Here is a 24,159-nt window from a genome sequence, read left to right on the forward strand (position 1 = left end):
ACACACCACCACACACAACACAACACCACGGACACACACACACACAACACACATACACATACACACACACACGGACACATACACACAACACACACACACACACACACACGGACACACACCACACACCGGACACACACACACACACACACACACACAGCATTCCGTTCCTATCTTTTTTCTGCCTTTGTCTTTGACAGTTTGGGTGAACTCAGCCTTTAATGCCTGTTGCTGAGCGATGGCCTCGTGTGTTCCCAGGAGAGCTTCTGTTACAGCTGCAAATTAGACTGTGAAATTGACAACTCATGTGTTGCCATCCAGTTGCCATGACACCCAGTTATTAGGCCTTCTGGCAGCCCTTGCTGGCCTTAACTGTTCCCTCCATCACTCTGGTGCACATTGACATTGTTTTGCAGCATAAAGGAGGCTCCCAACATCAGGAGGAACAGGCAGAGCGGGGGGCTGATAGCAGCTGGAACGTCCTTCAGAATAAGACCGCCGAATTAAAATATCTGCAACACAGTTAAAAGCACGTGAACGTGCACAGAATGTGTGATTGCATCAAACTGCAGGCCATTTGGTGAGATTTAAAACACACTGGCAACAATTTGAGGCTTTGGAGCCACTTAACGACAACAAACCATCGATTGCTTCTCAGTCATAAAGAAAGTGGGCATTTGCAAACTCCTCTTTTCAGATCTTTTTGGGTAGATTTGTCCCATCATTTGTCCCAAACCCACACTATTGATTTCCATATTCCTCCCCATCAATAGCAACGCTTCCTATCACACCTTCCAGCCTTTGTCAGGTGACGCTGAGACTTTAATCCTCCTCTCATCAATGGGACGATGAAATGTTCCTTTCTTTTGGCCTGAGCTGTTGCTGCTGCAGGCCTCTCAAACCTGTCTCCTGGAGTCACGTGCACGGGGCAGACGTGACTGTTTTTGTTGTCACTAATATTCCAGACACCCCAGGGATTACGTGTCTGTGGGAGATGTGTGGCGGAGGCAGGGGCGTCATGACTCATGCAGCTCCCTTCTTCTTTAATCTTGACATTTGACATCCTGATACGGAGGACCTCAGCTGGAACACGTCTGGGCCGAGCGCAGGCAACAATGAGGCTGCGCTGCATTTAATTCACACACCTCCACTGAGAAACCTGCCTTTCAGCTGCTTCCCCACTGGGAATTCAGCACCCCACCAATGCTAAGTTGCGTCTCCTGAAAGGCATTCTGAGCCTGCAGCAGCTGAAGAGAAGTGGAACTTCACAGAGACATTTTGAAAACTGTCCAAAAGACAAAGCTTCTCTTACAGACATTAGGCCGACTTCTGCACGAAGTTTGATAATCCATTCTCATTAAAGCCCTTTTATTGGACAACACGGACATTACCGCACACACAAATGATGTCGATGAGTGATAGCGGGGGGATTCTGGCTCCTAATGAGCTCCACTGAGGCCTGTCTCCATCGGGCGCTCTGTCCCACCTCATCAGGTGGATGAAGCACCAGCAGGCTGAAGTGCCTGAAGGTGGAGTTAGTGACACACACTTCTGTTAGGATGTGTTCACTGCTGAGTGCCTACACAGACCTGCGCTAGAAATGAGCAGGGAGGGAAACCAGGGCAGGCTGATAACACCGGAACCCCCTGCTACCAAACCTGGAGGATTTATCAAACATCTACCTCATTTGTACGTTTGTTTCCCTGCAGCTCCATGTGGAGGCCAGACCGGTTTCATCGATTTCTCTATGGCTCAGAATTAAAGAAAAGAAAAGGAGAATCAGAAGGAAAAGAGGATAAACAGGGCCGTCCTTTCATCTGTGTCCAAACAAAGCTAAAACAACAGCTCCTCTTGTTCGTTGTGAAGGGATTCTTGTTGTCTTTGATACTTGGACAGTGAACACACCATCTGCATTGTGATGTGTTCACTGTCACAGCTGCCTCTGTAAACGCTGATGTTTTCCCTGTCACGGATGTCAGAGTCAGGAGTCACAGCTGAGGGGCAAGAACTGGTTGCTGTCTTCCAGTTCCAGTCAGTCTTTACTAAAATGGTCAACTCCAGGTTGGTTTTTGGTATAAATTCAGGAGAAATCAGCAATTAAAACTTTAAAGGTATTATTCTTGCAATAATAATATATTATAAAATCAAAACTCTCATCTTTGAGCAGGAAAGTCAAAAAAATGATTAAGTGACTGCCAATAAGGACAATATTCTATTATCAACAGAATTATTTAAAACCTAAAATGGTCAGTTTGCATTTTCCAGAGAAAATCTGCATCTGATTAATTCTCTGAGAATTTGAAAGCATATAAAAACCCAGAGAATCCAAAGTTTATGAATGATACCAAAAGAAACATTTAAAAAAAAGCTTCAGTCCAAGTGCTGACAAGGATAAAACACACTTGTGCTCTGAGCCGAGTGTTGAACACACTTTTATTGTCGAGGTGTCAATGAAACAGTGTCACCATCCAGAGAGGGAACAAAGATTAAATGATCACATAAAAAATATAGAAAATCAACAATGAAAATGGTCACACGAGGGGGGGAAACCTGGTCCCCACACGGACTGTAGATGCACATTTGAGACAGTGTCCGGATAGATCCAGATGTGTGTGTTTGTGTGTCTGTGTGTGTGTGTGTTTGCACCTTTCCACAGCCTGCGTTACTTGCTGTGCAGTTGACACATCAGTGTTGTCAAAGGAGCTGGCACTTTTCAGTACAAAATATTTACATTTACCTTTGCTTATTACCACCAACATCATCATCATCATCATCTGTTTCCATTTTTCCAAGCTCGTTAAGATCAGGAAAGTGCTCAAGACAAGAAGCATCTTCACGCTAAACGTTCTTGTGTTACTGTCAGAATCTCCTGTCAGAAGAGGAGAAAAAAACAGGATATGTGAAAACATCTGGCGTTTACTTCTGCTTTCCTAGGCAAGACGACAGGAATCCTTTCACAATGGCTGAGGAATAACGGAAAGATCACAGAGGCGCTAACGGGCCACTCCGGCTGAGCCCTCTAGGAAAACCAAACGCTGCCGGTCAGAAAACCGCTGGGACTAATTCACACTTTAGCATGAACACATGGAGAGCCTGATCGGAGGTGCTGTGCTGCTCAACCACAGTAACAAATGAGGAGGGTAAAGAAAAAAATAAATAAGGCGAGGGCGTCTTCCCTTCGGTCGCTCCTCATTTTCTCCTGGGGCAAATTCCTCGTTCAGAATGTATTCATGACCCGCGGGTGGTTATTAATGATCATGCCACCGCTGATTTTATGCTCCGCAGAGTTAGAATCCGTCACGGTCAGCCATGACTTTATCCTCGGTGTAATTGGCATTTGTGTGTGTGTGTGTGTGTGTGTGTGTGTGTGTGTGACTCTGCTGCAGCTTCCTCTGAGTCGACTGAGGCTCGGCCAGCTTGTGTCGGCCCTGGTGGCTATTGTATATTGCAGGAGGAGCAGCAGGGGTCGTCCTTGTCGGGCTGGGCAGCGTAGTCCATCTGGCGAACGATCTCGGCGAACAGTTCGTCCACCATGGTTTTGCTCTTGGCCGAGGTCTCCATGAACGGGCAGCCCCACTCCTCGGCCAGGGCCTGGCCTTCGCTGGACGACACCTCCCTCTCGCTCTCCAGGTCCACCTTGTTCCCCACCAGGATGACGGGAACCTTCTCGTATCTGAGGACACAAAGCAGCACACGTGAACGCAGCTGGTGAGCTGCTGCATCGAGGTCTGTGCTCAGTGTGAAAAACACATTAGTTATTAGCACATTAGCTAAGTACCTTTAAAGGGTTGTTTTTTTTTTTGGGGGGGGGGTCTCCCTGTTCTTTTATTCACTCTCATCTCATTTCATGTTGCCACAGCTGAGTGTAGGACAATTTACATCAGTCTATTACAGTGTGAGGAGGGTTTTCCTTCACTGCTGGGTCAGAAAATAGATCCTGCTTATGCAGCCATTCCCAGTAGCCCTGAGCAGAGTCCTGTAAGGTAACCCTTAATTGTTCCCCAGGCAGACTTCAGACTTTATTCCCACACATAATGATGCCGGTGAGGGGCGGGGGGGGGGGGGGGGGGGGGGGGGGGGCTCATTGAGCAGTAACTGTCAGTTTGGAAGTGAGTGACAGGCCCACTGCGGCAGCGCCTAACATGGAATTTTGATGCATGTTCCATTCGTCACCAAAGGAAGGTCACCTGTTGTGAGTGGTGACCTTAAACAGCCTGAAATTCTACTGCACATAACCAGAGGTGAGGAAGAATTTTAACACCCCAATGGCTCTGGTCCGTTCAATAAAATACATTTCAAACTATCGCAGCCATTGTGGCCCAGCTGGACAGAATCCGGCTACACTCAGTATGTGAGTTATTCCAGACGTTGGCCGTCTCCAGCATGTTGTCGGAAACCCGTCTCTATTCTCATATAGGTACTGTCACCATGGATACGCTTTTTAAATGTCTTTAGAGCTTCCCAACTCTCTGCCCGTTCTTTCTGCCTGGTTGAAATTCTTCTGTTTGTGGGCAATTTTCTTTCTGTAACTTTCCTGGTTTCCCTGAACACTAAAATTCTGCAAGTCCCTAATGCAAAGGGGATGGATGGATGGATGGATGGATGGATGGATGGATGGATGGATGGATGGATGGATGGATGGATGGGTGGATGGATGGGTGGATGGATGGATGGATGATGGATGGATGGATGGATGGATGGTTAATAGATAGATAGATAGATAGATAGATAGATAGATAGATAGATAGATAGATAGATAGATAGTTTGCAGTTTAAATCTGTTGGAGGTTCCTCCCATAGAGAAACGTGCAGCACCTGCTGTCAGGCTCTAACTGCACGACCCTCCACCCGCCCCTGTGATGTCGGCAGCCAGGCTAAATCCTGACCTATTAGAGCGCAGGAAATGAGTTCTATGGCTCTGACCCCTGAGGGTGGAAAGTGGTGATAATCCTTTGACTCCCAGAGCTCAACATGTCACTGCGGAATCAGACCCAACATGGCTACAATTTAAAAAAGAAAGAAAAATCATTTCTCCGATGCAGCTTCACCAATCTATCAAGACTTTTGGTGTTACAAAGGCCTCGGCTGACAGTTGGTCGACCTCGGAGAAACCACCGAAGATCAAATACATCAGAGACATGCAGCGATGCGTAACACCTCCAGTGGTCAGCAACAGGCTTTATTTCCTCATTATGTGTAGATAACACTCCGCAACATCTGGATGGCTTGTCGGAGCAGTTTGAATGTCTCTCCACAGCATCACGGTCATGCACATCATCATCATCTGTTGCCCTCAGTTTATGAAATATACATGCTTGTAAATTATTAACACATGAAAATCCTTAATATGACGGCCATGGTAACAGGTACACAGTTTCTCCCAGGTCGGCAGCTTTGCAGCATTAAATGAGCCTGTAGCTGCAGAGAATAGAGACGAGACTTTCACGAGCTCATGAATGCATCATCCAGACTGGACTTCCCTCAGCCATCCTCTTCTGTTCCGGGATCACCTCTCCAGCCAAGGGGAACAAGTGGGATTTAAAAGACAATCTTTAAGGTCGCTCGGTGTGTAACTGGGAGTGTGATTTTTCCATTATTTTTTTTACTATCATCATTTTACACAATTCTGTGTGAGAAGTCGCTCCCTCTGCTCCTCTACCCCGACATCCCAGCAGTGTTCCGCTCCAAATACCTGCATTCCTGGTGGCAATAAAAACAACAAGGGCCTCATTTTTCTATTTTAGGCCACAACTTGCGGCAGAAAACCTAAAGTCCCGTTTCCAATTTTGCTGAACACCCTAAACACAACTTTACATTTATAGCCATAAACCACAGGGGGCTCAGCGTTTAGTCGGGAGCTTAACCCACTTGGGTGAGAGGCGTGTGGAAAGGTCACCGCAGGGTGGTTGCTTTTCAAATTCTTGAGGTGAATCTCATCACTAGCAGGATGCCTGGGGAAAAAAAGCCTAGAATATCTTTCTTCATATATTGTTTCAGTCCAGCCTTGCCTTAAATGCTGCTTCCTCCAGAAGAAAGGAGCCCTCCCTGAGAGTAATGGATGAAACCAAGCTTCTCAAAGCAAATACTGCACCACTGTGAGGAATGTGGACTTTTCATCAGCAGATTAAATGCCTTGTCTCCTCAAACAGGTCTGAAGCTGAAAGAGTGCTTCCCTTTGCTGATATTTGGAAAAACCAAGATCAAAAGAAACCCAGACTGTAACCTGCCAACAGACACTGGCTGTTTACAGGGGAGACGGGGCGGCTTTTAATCCGCAGTGAGCGCACGTTCCTGTTTGCGTTTCCCTGTTTGCTAACCTGCTGTGTGTGTTTGCTCATGTTGCCTGACCCACAAGAACCATTGCCATCAGATGGATCTGAATGTTTTCTGGAGCTAGAGCATCTTACATAGAAAAGTATTATTGGCGCATCAAAAATAAAGTGGGGTCGGTCCAGTCAAGTCACACCAAATGTAATTTTTATCCCTTTTAAACAAAAGGAGGGATTTAACAGCTCTAAACAGTTTATGTGGCTCATTTGGGCTTCATGGTAACAAAAGTGCAGCACAAAGACATCTGCTACCAAAGGAGAAGTCTATATATAGTCATAATAACGGAGGAGGCCGGCAGTCCCGGGAGGTGCGAGACACTAACTGCCTCAGATACCGGAGCTCCCAGGGCCTCGGCGTGAAGGGCGGCGTCGACCGCGCCGGTCTGGACCTGACGGTGACTGATGTTAGGAAACACGTCGCGTCCCCAACGCGGAACAGACGGCGGTTCCAATGCCAGCCTCAGCGAGTCTGGTTGTGTTTGTGCCTCTTGCGTCACAGTCACAAACAACTTGTCATGTTGTCGCCTTTAGCTGCGACATGAGCTTGGCGGCGCTCACCTTCCCGCAAATGTCCAGACAGACGACAATGCATGATGCATCCGCTCACTCAGGTCAGGCTGATGGACGGAGGAAGCCGGCAGCCTGGTGTCTGGATGAAGACCAGCTGTGTGCTGGTCTCCTCCCAGAGGCCCTTTAGAGGAGAGGGTCTCCAGCCCAAAATAGGCTGAGTCAGAACGCGCCGCTCTTCAGGCGGAGTCACCACCAAAAATGACAGTGTGTATACAGGCTGCGCACCAGCCCTATTCAGAAGAAAATGCCGGAATGTTCTGCTCTGCTGCCCCACAATAATGTGAATAAACCTGAATTTAAAGCTGTATATCATCCGAGGATCAGGATCCAATTACGCTCCCTGTAATAAATATAAACAATACTAGTCAGAGTAAGGATTAATGCTAATAGCATAAAGAAAATTAAAAACTGCAAAACAAATTCAATAAACTTTGACTGTAGATAATTTATAATTGAGAATAACCAAAGCTAAACAAACACTAACTATAAAAAAGCAATATACTGTAGATAATTAAAGTAATTTGAATATTAGTGTAACAAACAAGGAGCTTAGCAGCTTATGAGCTTATTGTCTCATTTTTATTATTTTTTTTACATAAAGAGCTTATTGTGATTAATATTATTGTCAGATTTTGGTCAAAACTGAAGTAAATGTGAAACAAATGTTGAGGAGCCGAGTGAGTTTGCTTCTTCACTCAGACTGTTTGTTGGGCCACCTTTTTGTTACAAAATAAGTTATATGAACAATTTATGATATCAACCAAGAAAATGTTCATTTAAATCATTGGCTCTCCTGGCTTCTTGACACATTAGGGATCATAATAAAAGAGCAGAAATCAACCATGGCCAAGTTTGAGATGTGTAACGTACAATAGGGCTTATTAATTCAGACAATTCACCTTAACGACAAACCAGCGAGGTCAAAAACATGATTTCCGCTGAAGTGGAACTCATTATGTTTAGTCACCACTCACGTCCCTGGTGTGTTGTTAATTGCGGCTGAAGTGAGCCTTGATGGGTTTCCCAGTGGACACAGGCAGGTCGTGACGAGATCAGCTCGACAGAAGGTGGATGCTGGACCTCTGACACACAGCAGCTCTGACCTGAGCAAAGGCAGGTGTGGTGGCAGCACAGGGACAATAGTGGGCCTGCTGACCCTGCCCCCCCCCCGGCTCATGTCCGCTCACCCTCCCCATTCACCAAGAGTGGACACACGAAGCTGCTCCTCAGTGGAGAGAAACATATAATAATATTAGACCCGGCAGTCAGACCCAGTCCAGAGAAATTAGCTTTAAGGGACTGTGTGAAGGAGTAAGACAATAGCTAGTATACGGCACTTTTGTGCTTGTATTTCACTCATCTAGTTTAAATTTTAATTGCTCTTTCAGCTGCCGCACAGCAACTGTTCGGACCTCTAGTCTGGAGTCAAGGATCTCCTTTGGATAACATCATTTTCCATTCTGCCGATTGATCAATATTGGTTTTCTGTGTTTTTTTTTGCCTTGAGCAAAGACCTGCTAAGGAGCAGGTTACCATGGCGATATGCCCCAGAATGAACTGATCTGCCCTTGCAGTACTGGAAAACCAGAGTTTAACCTGATGACGCCTCAGTGACCACTAATCCTGCTTTAGACTGCAGGCCTGTGCCCAACAAGATGCCATGTATGAAAAAAAATTAAATTCTGCTTTAATAAGAGAAGATAAGATGGCTCCATTTTGATAGATATGAGCAGCGCTGCCATACCAAAGATGTCATGTTTTGCAGTTAGCTTGGGTTGGCACTTCCCAGTGGAGTCAACAAAACACACTGACGATTTTACAGTTTACTTATTGATACCCGATCCATGCTTGTGTGGGTTAGATGTCAACGTGTTAATCTCTGTTTGGGGCACTTAAAATGAAGATTCTACTAAAGATTGAGGCAGGGCCCCCTCCATGAGCATTACAGTAGCCCAGAATGGACAAAAGGACATGAACAAAACCGTGCACGTTTCATTTATTTTTCAGCACCTATTTCTGAGTACATCTAAAACACTAACTCAGTTAGTTGTAGAAAATTAGATTTGGTTCCTCAGCAGCCACTGTAGCTTTTTGGATGCTCTTCAGAAAAGACTGATTGATAACAAATGGGAAACGGAGATAAACCCTTTTTGAATATTACCAGTTTCGAAACATTTCTGTGCATGTTTTTGTGCCAACAAGCCCCTAAATGTAAACATGTGTAGGAGCTTGTGAGAATTCTGTCCCTTCAATGATGTTTTCCCACCAGCACCACAGCAGCATTCGCTGTGAGAGCTCATACATGCATATGTACATTTACCTGCCAACAAACTCACCTTAATGTGCAAAAAACTAGCACACGCTATGGGCACCTCCAGCCCCCCCCCCCCAAGTAGGGGGAAAATGTGTTGGCCTCATTCTTTCATGGGTGGCTAGAGATTTATGGCATTGTTTATAAAGACCTACAGTGTTGAAACAGCCTGAATCCAATCAGGTGACTACAGGCAACTAATAAAAGATTTTAAGTATAATAGTTCAACAGCGCCACAGCAAAACACACCAATGAGGCATGAAATGAACGCACTGTCCTTATGCTGTGCATTATCTGAAGTAATTAGCTGTGTAATTTAACACGTGCGAGCTGGAAGATGCTGCATATGGGTCTCTGATACTGCTGGACGACCTGCAACACATCCGCTTGCACCAACAATGGCTGAGGGACACACACAGGTTTGCCAGCACACTGCAGCACAGGGAGGCAGCTATCACGTAGGCTGGAGTCAGCACTGGCGGGAGCACAGGCATCCGTGACGTAATCTATTCAGGACCCCCCGGTGGGTTTCACCACATCGGCTCCTGTGTGGATGGAAGTAGATGGCTGAAACAGCTCACCTCTGTTGTAATCAATCGTCACCTCACCCAGGTGACCTCATATCTGAATCATCCTGTGCTCAGACATCACACAGTTTCAATTGAGCCACCTCCGGCAGCCCATTAAATTAAAAAGCGGCTTCTACTGAGCATGACCGAGGCTTAGGGTCCCCCCCCCACCACCACCACCCCACCCCTGACAGTTTTTGGAGCGGTGTCTCTGCAGAGCCGGTTGCAGAGCTGGAGAGCAGCAGCACAACACAGACGGCGTCTCGGATGTTATGACTGGGAGACGGTGCTGATGTCTGGAGTGGAAGGCTGCAAAGTGTGCAGAAACCCTGACTAGATCAGAGGAAGACTTTAAGAGACGGCACGGCTGCAGCGGCAGTACTGTGGGGAGACCTGCTACACCAAGAGAGAACGGAGCTGGTGCATAAATGCTCTCCTCTCTGATAGATGCAGAGCATTAGGGCTGTAAGAACAGGCCTACAGGACAACCCCCTGATGAAGAGGCTCCACACACACACACACACACACACACACACCAACCTTTTCACCCTTATGATCTGATCCCTCATTGGCTTTATGTCCTGGAAGCTTTGCTGGTTGACGAGGCTGTAGACCAGTATGAATCCCTGTCCGTTTTTGATGTAAAGGTCCCGCATGGAGGCGAACTGTTCGGTCCCGGCGGTGTCGAGGATTTCCAGCACCGAGGGCGAGGAGTCCACCTCGATCTCCTTGCGGTAGAAATCCTCTATGGTGGGGTCGTACTTCTCAATGAACGTCCCGGTGACAAACTGCACAGTGAGGGCGGACTTGCCGACCCCGCCGCTGCCCAGGACCACCACTTTATACTCGCGCATCGTTGATCCGATCCAGCCGTCAGGTATCACTCTCCGCGCGTCATTGAAATCAAAACCAAGCGTCCCCCCGTGGATCACGCTCACCAAGCGTGTCCCATTTTCCCCGGCTTGTCAATAATAAAGTCTTGCTGGCCGCTTGCTCAGCTATGGCAGAGCACAAAGACACGGTGCTCCAAGATGGATTTCATCGTAGAACTCCCCCCATGCAGGCCAGCAGACTCTGATACGCGCATCCAAGGACTGCAACAGTCCGAAACGTGCACAGGGGGGATGGAAACATGGGCCGCTGATGTTGGGCGTGCAGGTTTTCATCTGCTTAACTCACCCTTCTCTGTGCTTCATTTAAAAAACGACAAAGTTGCTCCATGGAGGACGCTGGGAAAACGCTGGGCTCGCTCCTACAGCCAAGAGCTGGAGGCCGCTTTCGGACAGCGGCCCGAGGGCGAAGTGTTCCCCCACTTCATTAACGAACTTGGGTCTCTTTGTCTGTCTTTCACCATATCTGGCGCGTCCCCGTCTCCCCTTCGCTCTCCGGGGCAAACCCAGCCGCCATACTCTCGGGTGGAGACCCACGGTCGCCGCGTTACCAGCTGGTCCCCGCTCGGCTTCCGTACAGACGAGGAAGAGGAGAGGGGGGTGGGAAAAATCTGCGTCCAGGCCCTTCCTCTTCCTCAGATGGATGTGTGAACGGTCCAACGGCAGTCTGGGATGCGTGTGAGCGCCACCAATGGGTGGAAGGAAGCCTCCCCGCGGCGCCCGGTCGAACTCAGCGGTTACGCTTCCGTTCATGTGGTAAAATTCACATCATTCAGTTGCCCTGGTGACATAAAAGGAAAGCTCATCCAATCACAAGGTCGCCTCGCGGACGTGAGTCGAAGGGAGGGGTTGGGGGGGAATGGGAACTGGATGCTGTTGCTATGGCAACGCAGCATATTTGAGTGGCTGCAAAATAATTGCCAGAAATTGAGTAACATTACATTAGATGCCAAGATGCAGCGAGGCAGGATAACACTTTTCTGTTTTTAGATATTTTTACTAGGCCACTGCTTTTAATTTCACTACATAATTATAATTGAACTGTCAGACAAATAAAAGCATTCGTTTTCACAGAGGCTCATTCAGCTGTACCCACCAAAACTGAATCTATTCCCAAGTTTAACACAATCTTTTCTTCTGACAACATTGCACCAGGGAATCGTACTCTAACACCATTTACTATGAACACAAACGAGTTATACATGCACTCAAAAAACAAAGTGATGCCAAAGCAAAGACCAGCAACCCCTTTAGTAACATTTATTTATTTTTACATAATTTTGAACAGGAACAGAAATATGATGTTAAAGTGATGCTGACATTTTTTAAGAGAAATCCAATCTAAAAAGCAAATAAACTAATCATCATGCATTTTGGCAGGATGATGATCAGGTTCAGGTTGATTAACCTACATAAAGAGCAAGTTGTGTTTTATTCATCAGACATTATTGGCTTTATAGTTACTGAACAATCATTATCTTAGCGAGAAATCAGAGATAAGGCAAATACCATCCTTTCCAAAATCTTGTGAAAAGGTGTTTTAGAGAAATATTCCAGCATTTTGCCAAAAGTTGAACAAGAATTCCTTTTATTTGCTTGCAGGTAAATAGCTTTGTATTCGTGTCTGCCAGATTTTAGTGCTTATTTATTTTGGCTGCGAGATGTTAACATGCTGTGGAAATCATAGCAAACATACCTAAAGTCACATTTCAAAAATATATTTATATGCACAAAATCATTCAGTGTTTCACACCATGCCATAATAGTCAGACTGATGTGAAAAGACACATAACCTTCAAAAATGCAGCTAAACATTTTAATTAAGGACTTGTGGAAAAGAATACATCGATAGTTATGTTTTTATAGAGATACTCTTGCATAAAATGTGGCTTCCACAATGCACTTTTCTTATTAAAAGGCAATGTCACCGCCTCACTCATACAACAATATCACTTTAATCATAAAATATGAGGAGACAGACAGATAGTGTCAGTTCTAAAGTTAATCTCTTATAAATATGCATTCCATTCCATCCATGTCCACATACTTTCAAACATTGGTTTGTGGAAAAATAAAATACAAACTGACAAACTCAATATCAGACATGAGTGAATCTATTTAAAAATGACTGATGATTTTTGCTCACTAACCTTCTGTGACCACAATATAAATAGGGATTCACATGTCTTCCACTTACATATTAACCAGAAGATTAGCTCTTTAAAACCGACGTTTTCACATGACGTATTTTACTGTGCATGAAACAAAGCATCAATAACACTTTCACACAGACACACACAGATACACACAAACACAATCCTCCCAATCTGAGCATCAGTTCAGATGATTTAAGACTAAAATTTTTGCCCACTAAAATAAATGCTAATTGACCACCAAAGACTTAAATACAATTCCTTTAAAATGTGAATGAACTGAATTTGAGTATTTATTCTACACAAAGCCTTTTTAAATGTGTGGGGAGTTCCTCGCCTGCACATTTCTTTAGGCACTTACTGCAGTAAAATCCTGAAAAGTACTGTTATAGTTATTAGCAATTATTTAACTATTAAGAATTACAGTCATTAATGCAAGTATTATTTTTCTATGTGAACCACACAGATAACAAAAAGAGTCGAACCTCTGCAGGGTGAAATCTCTAGTTTATTCAGTTAGTACTGAATAGTGAAATATTAAGACTTTTATAACTCTGTTGGTTTTTTTCCTAAATTATCCCAATAATTGTGCCTGTAGTGTTAAATCAGGTCCGACATTAAGTGAGCGTGAATCAGCTGGTTTTGTGCAACAGATTAAAAATATTAACATAGTGAAAGAAACTAGCCTAAAACCAATTAAAAGGGGATAAAACCAGTAATTATTGTGAACAGAAATTAAAAGTATGTATAGCGTATATCCAAACACAACCTATATGCAATCTAAAGGCACACCGGGAGGGGGCGCACTACTGTGTTTATCGACTGCTGTCAGCACATTGGCATGAAAAGCTAAAGTCAGAGATTTAAGGTTAACAGAAGAGCTTTTTACCACTATTACTTTCCTCCTACTGGCACAATCATCAAAGTGAAAACCATTCTTAGTGTAAATAAAACATTCATGAAGGAAAAATTGTTCTATATCCAGCAATATTAAAATGCCATCACAGATTCTAGATTAAGTCTTGTCTCTCTATAATGCTGTTGAAAATTCACCATGACCAATAATCAACAGTATTTCCCATTTAAGTCAACTTATACAACATTATTTAGGACACTACTAAATGTGAACTGGAGCTAAAGGACCAGACATTGTATGTGAATAAGTTTAGAACATTGAAATGAGGGTTGTGGATGTATATTAATGCAGGTACCAGAGTGCATACGCACGGCAATATTTGGAACACCGTTAACTGTTGATGTTTTCAGCATGCAGCTTGTTGCAGCTTGTGTGAGACTGTAGCACGAGGGTTAGTGTATTTACAGAGCCGTTGTTTGCTGTCATTACCAGCTGCAAGACTGAACCGGTTCCTGTTTCTGGTCGTTACTTCAGGATGATCTGTAAATACAGTTGACCCCAAGTTATTATGTTGGCATGGCGAAAATATGGCGCTATTAAAGAATGATCACTGTGATGCGAGTGATAACATGAAACATGAAATAAAAGGGATGACATTCCCGTCCCATTCAGACTTTGATTTAAACTTTTCAACAGGCTAAAGCTTTTTCTGTATGATGGCGGTCAGTGCTTGATTTTCACCTTATCCATCTACAATCACGATCCACTCAGTCTGAATCTTCTGAATCAGTTTCTTTTTGTGCATTTGAAATCAATAAAGTAGTCAGGTATTGAACATAATGTTGCATGCATGACCGTGTGCATAAAGAGCATGAGGGAAGTGTCATTAAAATATGTTTTTGACCTTAGAGAACATTTCTGTGCAATAAGTAATAACTAAACAAACAATAAAATGTAAAAAGTGAAGTGCAGAAGTGTGAAGCAAAAGAAGAGAAAACTTTGTGTGGAATGAAGGGTAATCTGAAATAAGGAAACAGCGTGAGATACTGTCTAGCTCTATGGAAGCTCTGTGAGCAGACGAAGCTTTAAGCAGTGAAAGCAGGGCCGTGCTGTGGTGATGAAGCCAGCCCTGATTGAAAGATAAAGCACTTATTCAGAGCTGAAGGATTAATGACAGAAAGCTGTAGAGAGGAGCAAACCTGATTGGCTGGCGCTGTTGCTGCGTAGGGTACACTTGTGGCGGGAGAAGTGGCTGCAGAGACAGTAGCAGGCGTAACACTGTACACCATGGGGACTTTTTCAGGTAGGGGAACATGGAAGCAATGAAAAGGGAGGCGGAGCGTTACGGCAACAGTTGCAATGTTTTCTTCACACCTTTGCCGGACAAATACAAAAATGATCTTTGCAGAAAGCCTTCACTGAGTTAGACCGTGAACAGGCAGCACAAAGCCAGACAGCAGGAAGGAGAATAAAAGAAGTCACCGAGGGTAGCATTAGGAAATTTGCTCTGATGGACACATGCTGGTCAAAGGCCTTTTTCAAATGTGCGGAGCTTAATTTGATCATCGAAAAAGACCGATGTCAAACTCAGTGATGCTGATCAAATTTCCCAATGCAAGGTTCAGGGTAATTCTATAAACAACTCATGTAAGAAAGGGTTTTATTTGTGTGTTTCCCTGTTATAATGCAAAGAACTTCACTATATTCAATATACAAGAACAGAATCACACAAGGTAAAGATTAGACTTTAGAGACCTACCTATGCTGTTAGTGGGAGTCATGCACAAGACAGAACCTAATTGATGGCAAAATAAAAAGCAAATATTGAATGTAAGACAAACTGTGTGAGATACTGGTTCAGTTTACATCAATGTGTCTTTAGTAGAGACACATTATGGTCATTATTATCTGCATAAAAGAATACAATATGGAAGGAAAATAGAGCTCATCATAGCAAACATCATATCAAAATAAGGGTCTTATGTAACAACAGCAACAGTTAAAATGTCTGTCTCTAACCCTACATATTCTACACTCTTGCTTTTAATATTAGTTTGCTGACATAAGTATGATCCTAGAGCAAATCACAGACATGCAGCACTGACCCGCCTTCTTTAGGCCCACTTCAATAAACACAGGCTCGATAGTAATTTTCCTGAACCGTTAACCTCCACAAGGAACTAATACATCAATCTTTTCTTTTCATCTAAAACAGCAACATTCTGAGGTAAAGAGGCGAGTCAAGTGTTGCCAGCTCTTTCTTTCTAATGAATTAAGCAGTGGCATTAATCTTGAAGCTGAAGCGTCTAAAACTGTCGGCTTAGCAGAGAATTCAGGATGTTTTCAGGGGGGCTCACCTGTGGGGTAAAATGCAGCAGAGGCCTGCTGCAGCTGCGCATTAGCCAGAGCCTGTTGGTACTGCAAAAAGCCCGGGTTGAGCAGAGCACTGGTCCAGCTGCTCTTGTCGAGTGCTAGTCGCTTTGGTAGAGGTGGTAGGACAGGGTGGGGGAAGGCCTGCAGATGGGAAGCAGAGACGACAGCCAACAACACAAATAAATATATAATCAACCAATAAGAAGAAGCAGAAAACACAATTACACCAACTGAAATAATCAAGCATGAACTTACATAATATATTATGTATTTCCTAACATTTCAGTTGTTTTTTTACAGTTATAGATATTGAGGACTGTACACAAACACTGCTGTTTATGATACTGGATAGTTTTTGAAGCACAGTTGAAAAAAATTAAACCTTATCATAAAACAGCTAATAGGTACAACCAAAGCAAAAGGTGAAAGTACCAGGTCTACAGTCGCTTCGAGGGATCGCTTCATTGCTTTGGCAGTCGACTGAGTCTTTTAAGAGCAGGCAGCGAGCACATGAAGGCAGCGGGCCAATGGGATTCAAGCGTATTAACATACAGGTAACAGCAAGCAGAGGTGCATCATGGGAGACAGCAGTGCATACAGATGAGAAGGGGAAACAAAACCAATCAGTGTGGAATACCACAAAAATGCACAAAGCGTGCGCATTAAACACACCGAGACTAAAGTGACTAAAGATTTATTTATCAGGTCACTATTTAGTCACTAAACATGGAATCTAATTAATTTATTAATGTGCTTTTGGATGGATGGCTGAATTATTCTTTACTATCACATCACAGGAAAACTCTTTTTCTTTAAATGGGAGATTTGCAAATGACATGGCAGGAATTCAAAATGAAACCACAAGAGCACATGAAAGTTGAGTCATAAGATCACAAATCATCGCACATCTGTACACATCTGCAGCAGCTCTGCGTCTCAAGTTGGGCTGTTTAAGGTAGAAATCAAATAGATAATAGCATATACCTAATACTTACACATTAACACACACACACACACACACACACACACAGACAGACAGACAGACAGACAGACAGACAGACAGACAGACAGACAGACAGACAGACAGACAGACAGAGTGAGTAGTATCTTACCACAGATGCAGTCTGGCCTGCTGCAGCAGTCTGACTGATTTGCTGCTGACTGGATTTGATTTTGGCCTGTAAGTGGGCCGGCGGATGGAAATACTTGCACTTGTCCCGGGAGCAGCGGCCCTTGATGTAATCCATGCAGACAGTGACGGTGTTGTCAGCGGTGTCGATCATAGGGCTGTCGCTGGGGTGAGCGAAGCGGCAATCTGTTTCACCTCTTGCACAGTTTCCCCGCTGAAACTCCCGGCACACCTTTGAAGAGCACGGACAAAGAAGAGATCAACAGGGAGCCCTGTTCCGAGCTCTTTCTATTCCGAGCTCTTTCTCACTCCTCGGCGCTCACTGATACCTCTAGTTTGTCTGGTCGCTGCAGCTTTTGCGAGGAGGAAGAGGAAGAAGAAGAGCAAGTAGAAATAGAAGAAGAAGAGGAGCTCTGAGCTGCAACGGGTGGGCTACCGGGAACAAGAACCTGGGTGCTGGGCAGGCTGTCTGTTTGGACAAGGTTCATTCCGTGACCCAGCGGCGTCACATAGGAACCATAACAAAGACCAGTGTTTGTGCCAAGTCCCTGGAACAACACATACAGGCCATGAGGGGAGAGATATTGCCACTTTCAAACACAGACTCATTGATTAAAGAAAGAACTCTTTAACATTTAAGCCTGTTATGATCATAACCTGCACACTCCTGTAGCGTTGGTGTAGCAAACTCTAAACAGAAAACATGGCAAACTAAAGAGGCCTGGAACAGTAAACAGTGAACTGGAGACACGGCAGCGACTCTCGACCAGTCATTTATAATAATCACCATTCAATCATATAAGGAAAACATTCTCAGAGGGCCGATTATGATGGACTGGAATAAATGTAAGGAGCCTTACGACAGGCTGTAAACTGTGTCCGGGCAGCATCATCTGCACCTGCTGGGCCAGAACAGCCGCTGCCGTCTTCTGCTGGATGAGATTGTTGCGGCCATTTATCTCTAACTGAGTTTTCAGGTGTGAGGGTGGATGAAGATACTTGCAGTTTTCCCTTGAGCACCGACCCTGCATTTAGGAACAAGAGAAAAGAAGCAGAATCATTTCATTTTGCAAAGCCGGTTGGACAACTGATCTGTTCTCTGCTATAATGACAGGTTCACTTCGTAAGGTGCTCATGAGCAACACAGCTCTGGAAACGAGATGATTAGTTTTCACTCATGAGAATTAAATGGCAGGTTTTAACAATTTCCGTCAATCAAAAGTGTATGAAAATATAAACAAGCGCAGCTCACTTCTCACCATTGATATTGTAATTATAAGCCCAGGTTAACCACCTTCTACTGATTTGCATTTGTCCCAGGAGAGTCACACTAAATATGCACCTCAGTTTAATTGTCAGTTTAATGAGCGTAGTTGCGACGCTAACTGAGAGCATTCAGCGGTTTCAGCTGACAGCTACAGCATGAAGAAAAACAAAGGAAAAAAGGTTAAAAAACTACTGGACTATTGCAAAGTGTCTATCTTCAACACAAAGACTCAATAAATGGTTTGGTGCTGACAAGTTATCAACAACAAATATAGTATAATATGTCACATTCTGATAATTTATAAGTAAAATAGGTAAATAATTATTAAATAAATGTTCTCTTGGGGAAATTTGGACCGCAGAATGAACCATCAAGAACACAGAAGAGGCCTTGAAAGTGCACAAGTTGAGTAAAACATGTCTACAGTCAGGATACAAAAACAATGACTCAACATAATCCTGCAGCAAAACTGTATTGTGGCGCGACAGTGAACGTGTCAGAGCAGATTAAAGTAGCTTGGCGTCACTCGGGGCAACGGAGCACACAGGGAATCGACCGGCTGGAAACCAACCCAGATATTTTGATGTACTTTTGTAAATTAATTGGAATCAGTTCAGTTTTTTTTGGACAGATTGAGTTATAAAGGAGGGTCTTGACATGATTCAGGATATATTATTAGGTGTGGGGAAGACCCGTCTGTACCATCCAACACCGACATCCATGGAGTATAAAAATGACTTATGAGTGGATACGGAGTTTGCTCTCCTTCTTACCTTCAGTGAGTCAAAGCAGGCGATAACTCTCCCATTTTCAACTTGGCAGCTCTTGGGTGGATGTGCAAACTTGCATTCTTCATTGCTGCGTGAACAGTTTCCTCGCTGAAACTGTCGGCAGACTTCCAGGGTCAGCCATTTGGTATCTCGTACTGACGAAATGTTCAGCGCCATGTCCCAAATGCTGTAATTGTAAGGACATTTTTTTTTAGCTAGGACTCTGGCATGGGTCTGCGCCTCACTGTAAAGCTGTAGGTGGTACAAAGTTCATCTGCAAAACAACAGCATGAGTTCTGGACCTCTGTTTGAAAGGCCAGATGTCAGGTCAATCACAAATGCCCCATTAAACAATCTGATTCTGCAATGTCAGGGAAATTCAATGCAGCATCCACCGTGCTCACATACGACAACTTTATTGTTTATGTTTAACATGGCTTACAGCAAAGGTGTCAGCTGATTCCTGAGTCTGACCTCTCAAAATGAAAGGAAAGCCAATGTCCACAGAACACCTTTACAACAGGATATCCTCCAAAGGGCAGGTTCTGTTTGTCATCTGAAAGACATAAGAGACCTGTTTGTCGACAAATGTTATGCACATACAGTTTTCTTGGTGTTGATTCATCACTATCAGTGAAGCGCATTCTTTTAGAAATGTACTGTAGTTTACCCTCTGTAAACTACAGTACATTTCTAAAAGATAAGACATGAACCATAGCATACTCTGTAAATACATGGACTTTAATGAATCTGCTTCAGAGTATTCAAAATTTAATAGTGATAAACCTTCAGTTTTACTGCACAATAACTCCAAAGTGCTGCAGCAGATTCCTCTGGATGCAAGCGAGGAAACGGACTGAAGAAACCTACCTGTCCCATTTCAAGCAGCATTAAAGAGCCTCTCGTTCTGGCGAAAAATGTAACTTTTCAGCGTCTTACTTACTTACAAAATGACCATAACCAAGGCGATGTTTTGATGAGCGTGTGTGCTACAGACGCAGTGACCCGTGAAGATTTTCTCTTCTCAACAGTAAAAACAGACACTCTCTCCAACTCCAGCTGAAATATTTGCAGCCACCCTCCTTCCTGCCCAGAGGCCAGCCTCCAGGAAAACCCTCCCTGACAGAAACTGGCCAATGGAAACACAGAAGCTGATGCACAGGCTGGGATCCAGCTGCAAAGCCTGGAGCTGCAGGCCTTAGAAACTAAACTGAACCCTTGCTCATGTCCCCGGAATGTATCACTGCAATGTTACATTATTATTGCTAGTTTAGTCTGATGAGATTACATTCCAACAACCATCATGAACACACGTTTTGCACCCATGTCTCTGCAGAAGATGCACTGATCAAAACCCCTTTAAAGTTACAACATTCACAGTAGATGTGGGAAAGTGGTATAAGAAATAATACCCAGAATTCACAAGTTTGAGCCGAGTAAAATTCATCTTATTCCTGACACATGACCAGAAAAGAAAGGAAAACTGTGGGTAGGGTTAAAAATGCAGCTAAAACAATGGTTGTGATTCAACTGTGTCAACACAGTGACAGCTGACGCGATTGAATGCATCACACCTTCGTGAACACGTCAATGTTCCCCACAGCCGAGGTGGAAGCCTAAAATCACAAAAGTCTAAAATGGTTGAGAATAATTAATCGTGAGCAACATTGTTAGCTAAAGACGGCACCTGCTTACCTCATCATCCTCGCTGATGAACCGCTTCCTATCAAGGACAGACCACACGGCGGTCCGAAAGAACCAGCGAAAATGCAATGACAAGAACCCCAGAATAACGAACTAATGTAACTCTCGCTTTAATCCTGGAAGTCCAGCATGTTATAGTAGCTACTGTCGCTGCACTTTTTAGCAATGCACAGCTTTAACTGTTAAGCAACAAGCTTTTGACAGCAGCTTACTGTAAGGGCTTCAAATCATCGCCAAGAGGGGTTCTCTTGGTTTCATATAAAGTCTGCTCTTGGCGATGACATATTAATAAAACAATTGAGGGACAGGAACCAAAACATATTATATTTATTCAAACACGAAATGTTTCAAGTTTAGTTCTAGTAAAATTATTATCGTGATTCTTTAATTTATTTCTCCGACGTACACCCCCGCGATCCCCATTTGGTATGATCCGCATGGATGCCAGTAGGCTAAAAGGGCAAGAGTTCGGTTGTTGTCACGGTAACAATGATAAAACCATTGATGGTTTGGTAAGCGTCATCACTTTTTGCAATCTTTGCAAAGCATTTAATAATTTAGGTTGTATTAATCAACCAAATCGATCAAAAAATTTCATTAGAACTGATTAAAATAAAATCCAAAACAATACACACAGCCTGGAATAATATTTTCTAAGGAACACTTTTCTGAGGTACCTGTAATATATCGTAAATAGATATATAATCTTTTATTATTTAACTATAAGATTTAATTATCTATAAATGGAGATGCTTTAAATGCGTTTCTTGTTATTAGTGCCCCTCAGCACCTCTGCTTTTTAGCTGACTAGTTATCATGATTTAAAAACTGCAAACTCTGTTAGCGGTAACAGTTTCACACATGTGGCCTGCAGCACTAGGATTTATCGGATTAGAGCCACTCCAGAGTTAACAGTAGTCAGGCATGATGGAGGTGAGCAGCCTTCAGTGCTAGAAGCACTGCAAATGCTCAACGATTGTTGGAAACACTAACCCTAAAAAGCTTTACCCCTGAAGCATCACATATCCTCAGATAATTTAAGTATTTCTGATTAGTTTTCTGTGAACTTGAGTTGTTTTTTTTTGAGGGGGGTCATGTTGTGTGTGTGTGTGTGTGTGTGTGTGTGTGTGTGTGTGTGTGTGTGTGTGTGTTTGCATTCTGTCAGTTCTCTGTGTGGCACAGGAAAAGGTCACAAAACTGGTCCCTTGGAGACAAGTGTCAGTCTCAACACTGCGTCAGCTCCAAGGAGAGAATCCATAAATCCAAACTTTTTAACATTAATATTCTCCTCATTGCACCTCATTGCTGCTCCTTTCTGAATGTAATTAAAAATAACTGAGGCTAAATGACTGTTTTGTTTGTCTCTGTCTATCAATTTGATTGTTATCTTTTTTATGAACTCAAATGCTGCCTTACCATCTACTGCATATTTGGCTTTTTAAATGCACTTTTTGATCCCGCATTATATACACAATATGTGATTATTATCAAAATATAATTAGGTATATATTTTCAAATCAATCCATCTTGAAGTAGGGATTGGTAGCAATAATTACTATTGTGCGTGTGCAGTTGTAGACTATATCTCAGGTTTCTTACGGCTATTTAAGTGATTATTTAGAGCGATGCTTGCGTCTAGTTTTCGAATATAATAATAATAATACAATAAATATACATACATACTGAATGTATCAATATTTGTGTTAAAGAAGCACTAATTCTTTGCCGCTAAATTAGACTGTTCATAATTTATTCTTATATTTATTGCTGTACCAATATTATCAAAAACTTTATTTTGGTTTACACCGGAACAATGGAACTGCAATTACACAAACATTCCAGTAGATGTCAGTGTTCTTCCAGTGTTCGCTCAAGCTCGTGACAAAGATGCTGCAAACAGAAAGAAACTTCTGTTTCCACGTGTGGTTTGATTACTGCAAGAAAAAATGGAGCAGACAAACGTTGATTTCAGGTTTAATTCGTGGCTTTAGGTGAATGGGTTATATCACTGCATGTGAAGAAGGCATCAATAGGGATAAAACAGCTGTCAGAGGGAGAACAAAAGCATCTGGAGGTCAAATTTGGTGCTTTCCTAAAAAGAAGCATTAACCAGTGAGCATAGATGGTAACCGTGAAGAATGTTGAGATGGTGTTATGGTATGGCTGCTCTATGTGTCTCCTAATGGAACGTGATTGCTGCTGCTTATTAATAGTTGGATTGTTGACAGACCGACAGAGCAAGATGCATATTGACCAGTATAGATCTGGACTCTCTGCTTAGTTAATGTCTAAGGATGGTCTGTACAGTTGAAAACTTACATCGATGTGTATGTACATACAACAAGATGGAAACATTGGAGCAGCCACGGGCTGAAATGCTGAGCCAGTCATCCATGCTGGGGAAGCTAAGGGAGCTGATTTACAGGCTATTGGGGAGGAGGCTCTTTATCTTAATTACACAGACTGACGCTATTTATGTTAATGATGGAGAAGAGCAAAAGTACTTGCATCAGAACACCTTCAGTGAGCTACAGACAACATAAATGTATATAATCATAATTTTACACATCTTCTGGTATTTAAGCTGAAAAGTCTTTCTTTATTAATAGAGCTAATTAAACACACAGTCACCTTGTGTACTTGAATGTTGTGATGGGGTGGGTGGGGCGAGTGGTGATCTGGACAGTTTTCAATTGTTCTGTGTTGCAATCACCTACGAATTGGATATTTTTTCCATTCTAAGATCTCGTTCTTCAAAAAGCTTGAAAAAAACATTGCAGATATGTGGTTTCGTCGATTCTTGTAAAAGTGGTGGCTTTTACAAAAAGGTAAAATTGTGGAACATGCTTTCAAACAGTTTTAGCCCAATGTTGCTCTTCTGTTTCACTTTTCACTTTCATTTATTTATTTATTTATTTGCAGCTCTGCACTGGTGTTGCAGATCATAATAACACATTCACACATGACTTCCAGACCTCATTCCTTCTGCTATTGGGCCTTCATTAGCCATTTGTCACTCATCCGTCAGAGTGGTGACAATTCCCTAACAAGCCGTGAAAACACGATTCTATTGAATTGATCTGATCCTCTTTATGGCACAAAAGCAACAATATCAGAAAAGGATTTTTTTTCCCAAACTGCGATTCACCAGACCAGCATGAATCACTGCTGTATTTTTAGCACAGGCGTTGCTGCACACATTAATGATGAAAATCAGCTTTAAACTGTTCCTGCCGTCTAA

The 24,159-nt window shown here is 43.3% G+C and overlaps 2 protein-coding genes across 17 annotated transcripts; both read right to left on the reverse strand.

Moving 5' to 3' along the window:
• Window positions 1-2,405: 2,405 nt before the first annotated feature.
• LOC130527641 (ras-related protein Rap-2a) lies at window positions 2,406-11,367 on the reverse strand. Its single transcript, XM_057036333.1, has 2 exons — window positions 10,317-11,367; window positions 2,406-3,670 (listed from the first exon to the last, which is right to left on the reverse strand). The coding sequence occupies exons 1-2, from the start codon at window positions 10,628-10,630 to the stop codon at window positions 3,433-3,435; spliced, it is 552 nt and encodes a 183-aa protein (XP_056892313.1). The 5' UTR covers window positions 10,631-11,367; the 3' UTR covers window positions 2,406-3,432.
• Window positions 11,368-11,911: 544 nt separating this feature from the next.
• Window positions 11,912-21,153, reverse strand: LOC130527570 (muscleblind-like protein 2a). 16 transcript variants are annotated; one of them, XM_057036291.1, is made up of 11 exons: window positions 20,910-21,151; window positions 19,657-19,770; window positions 19,218-19,401; window positions 18,038-18,202; window positions 17,507-17,725; window positions 17,161-17,409; window positions 16,481-16,534; window positions 16,033-16,189; window positions 15,435-15,470; window positions 14,875-14,927; window positions 11,912-14,215 (listed from the first exon to the last, which is right to left on the reverse strand). In XM_057036291.1, the coding sequence occupies exons 3-11, from the start codon at window positions 19,389-19,391 to the stop codon at window positions 14,201-14,203; spliced, it is 1,122 nt and encodes a 373-aa protein (XP_056892271.1). In that variant the 5' UTR covers window positions 19,392-19,401; window positions 19,657-19,770; window positions 20,910-21,151; the 3' UTR covers window positions 11,912-14,200. The 16 variants fall into 16 exon arrangements, with proteins under 16 accessions (XP_056892271.1, XP_056892228.1, XP_056892244.1 ...); XM_057036248.1 differs by having other exon boundaries at window positions 14,875-14,969; window positions 20,910-21,150; XM_057036264.1 differs by lacking the exon at window positions 14,875-14,927 and having other exon boundaries at window positions 18,077-18,202; window positions 20,910-21,153.
• Between the last annotated feature and the right edge of the window lie 3,006 nt (window positions 21,154-24,159).

This window comes from Takifugu flavidus, chromosome 1, assembly GCF_003711565.1.
Source record: "Takifugu flavidus isolate HTHZ2018 chromosome 1, ASM371156v2, whole genome shotgun sequence".
Taxonomy (NCBI): domain Eukaryota; kingdom Metazoa; phylum Chordata; class Actinopteri; order Tetraodontiformes; family Tetraodontidae; genus Takifugu; species Takifugu flavidus.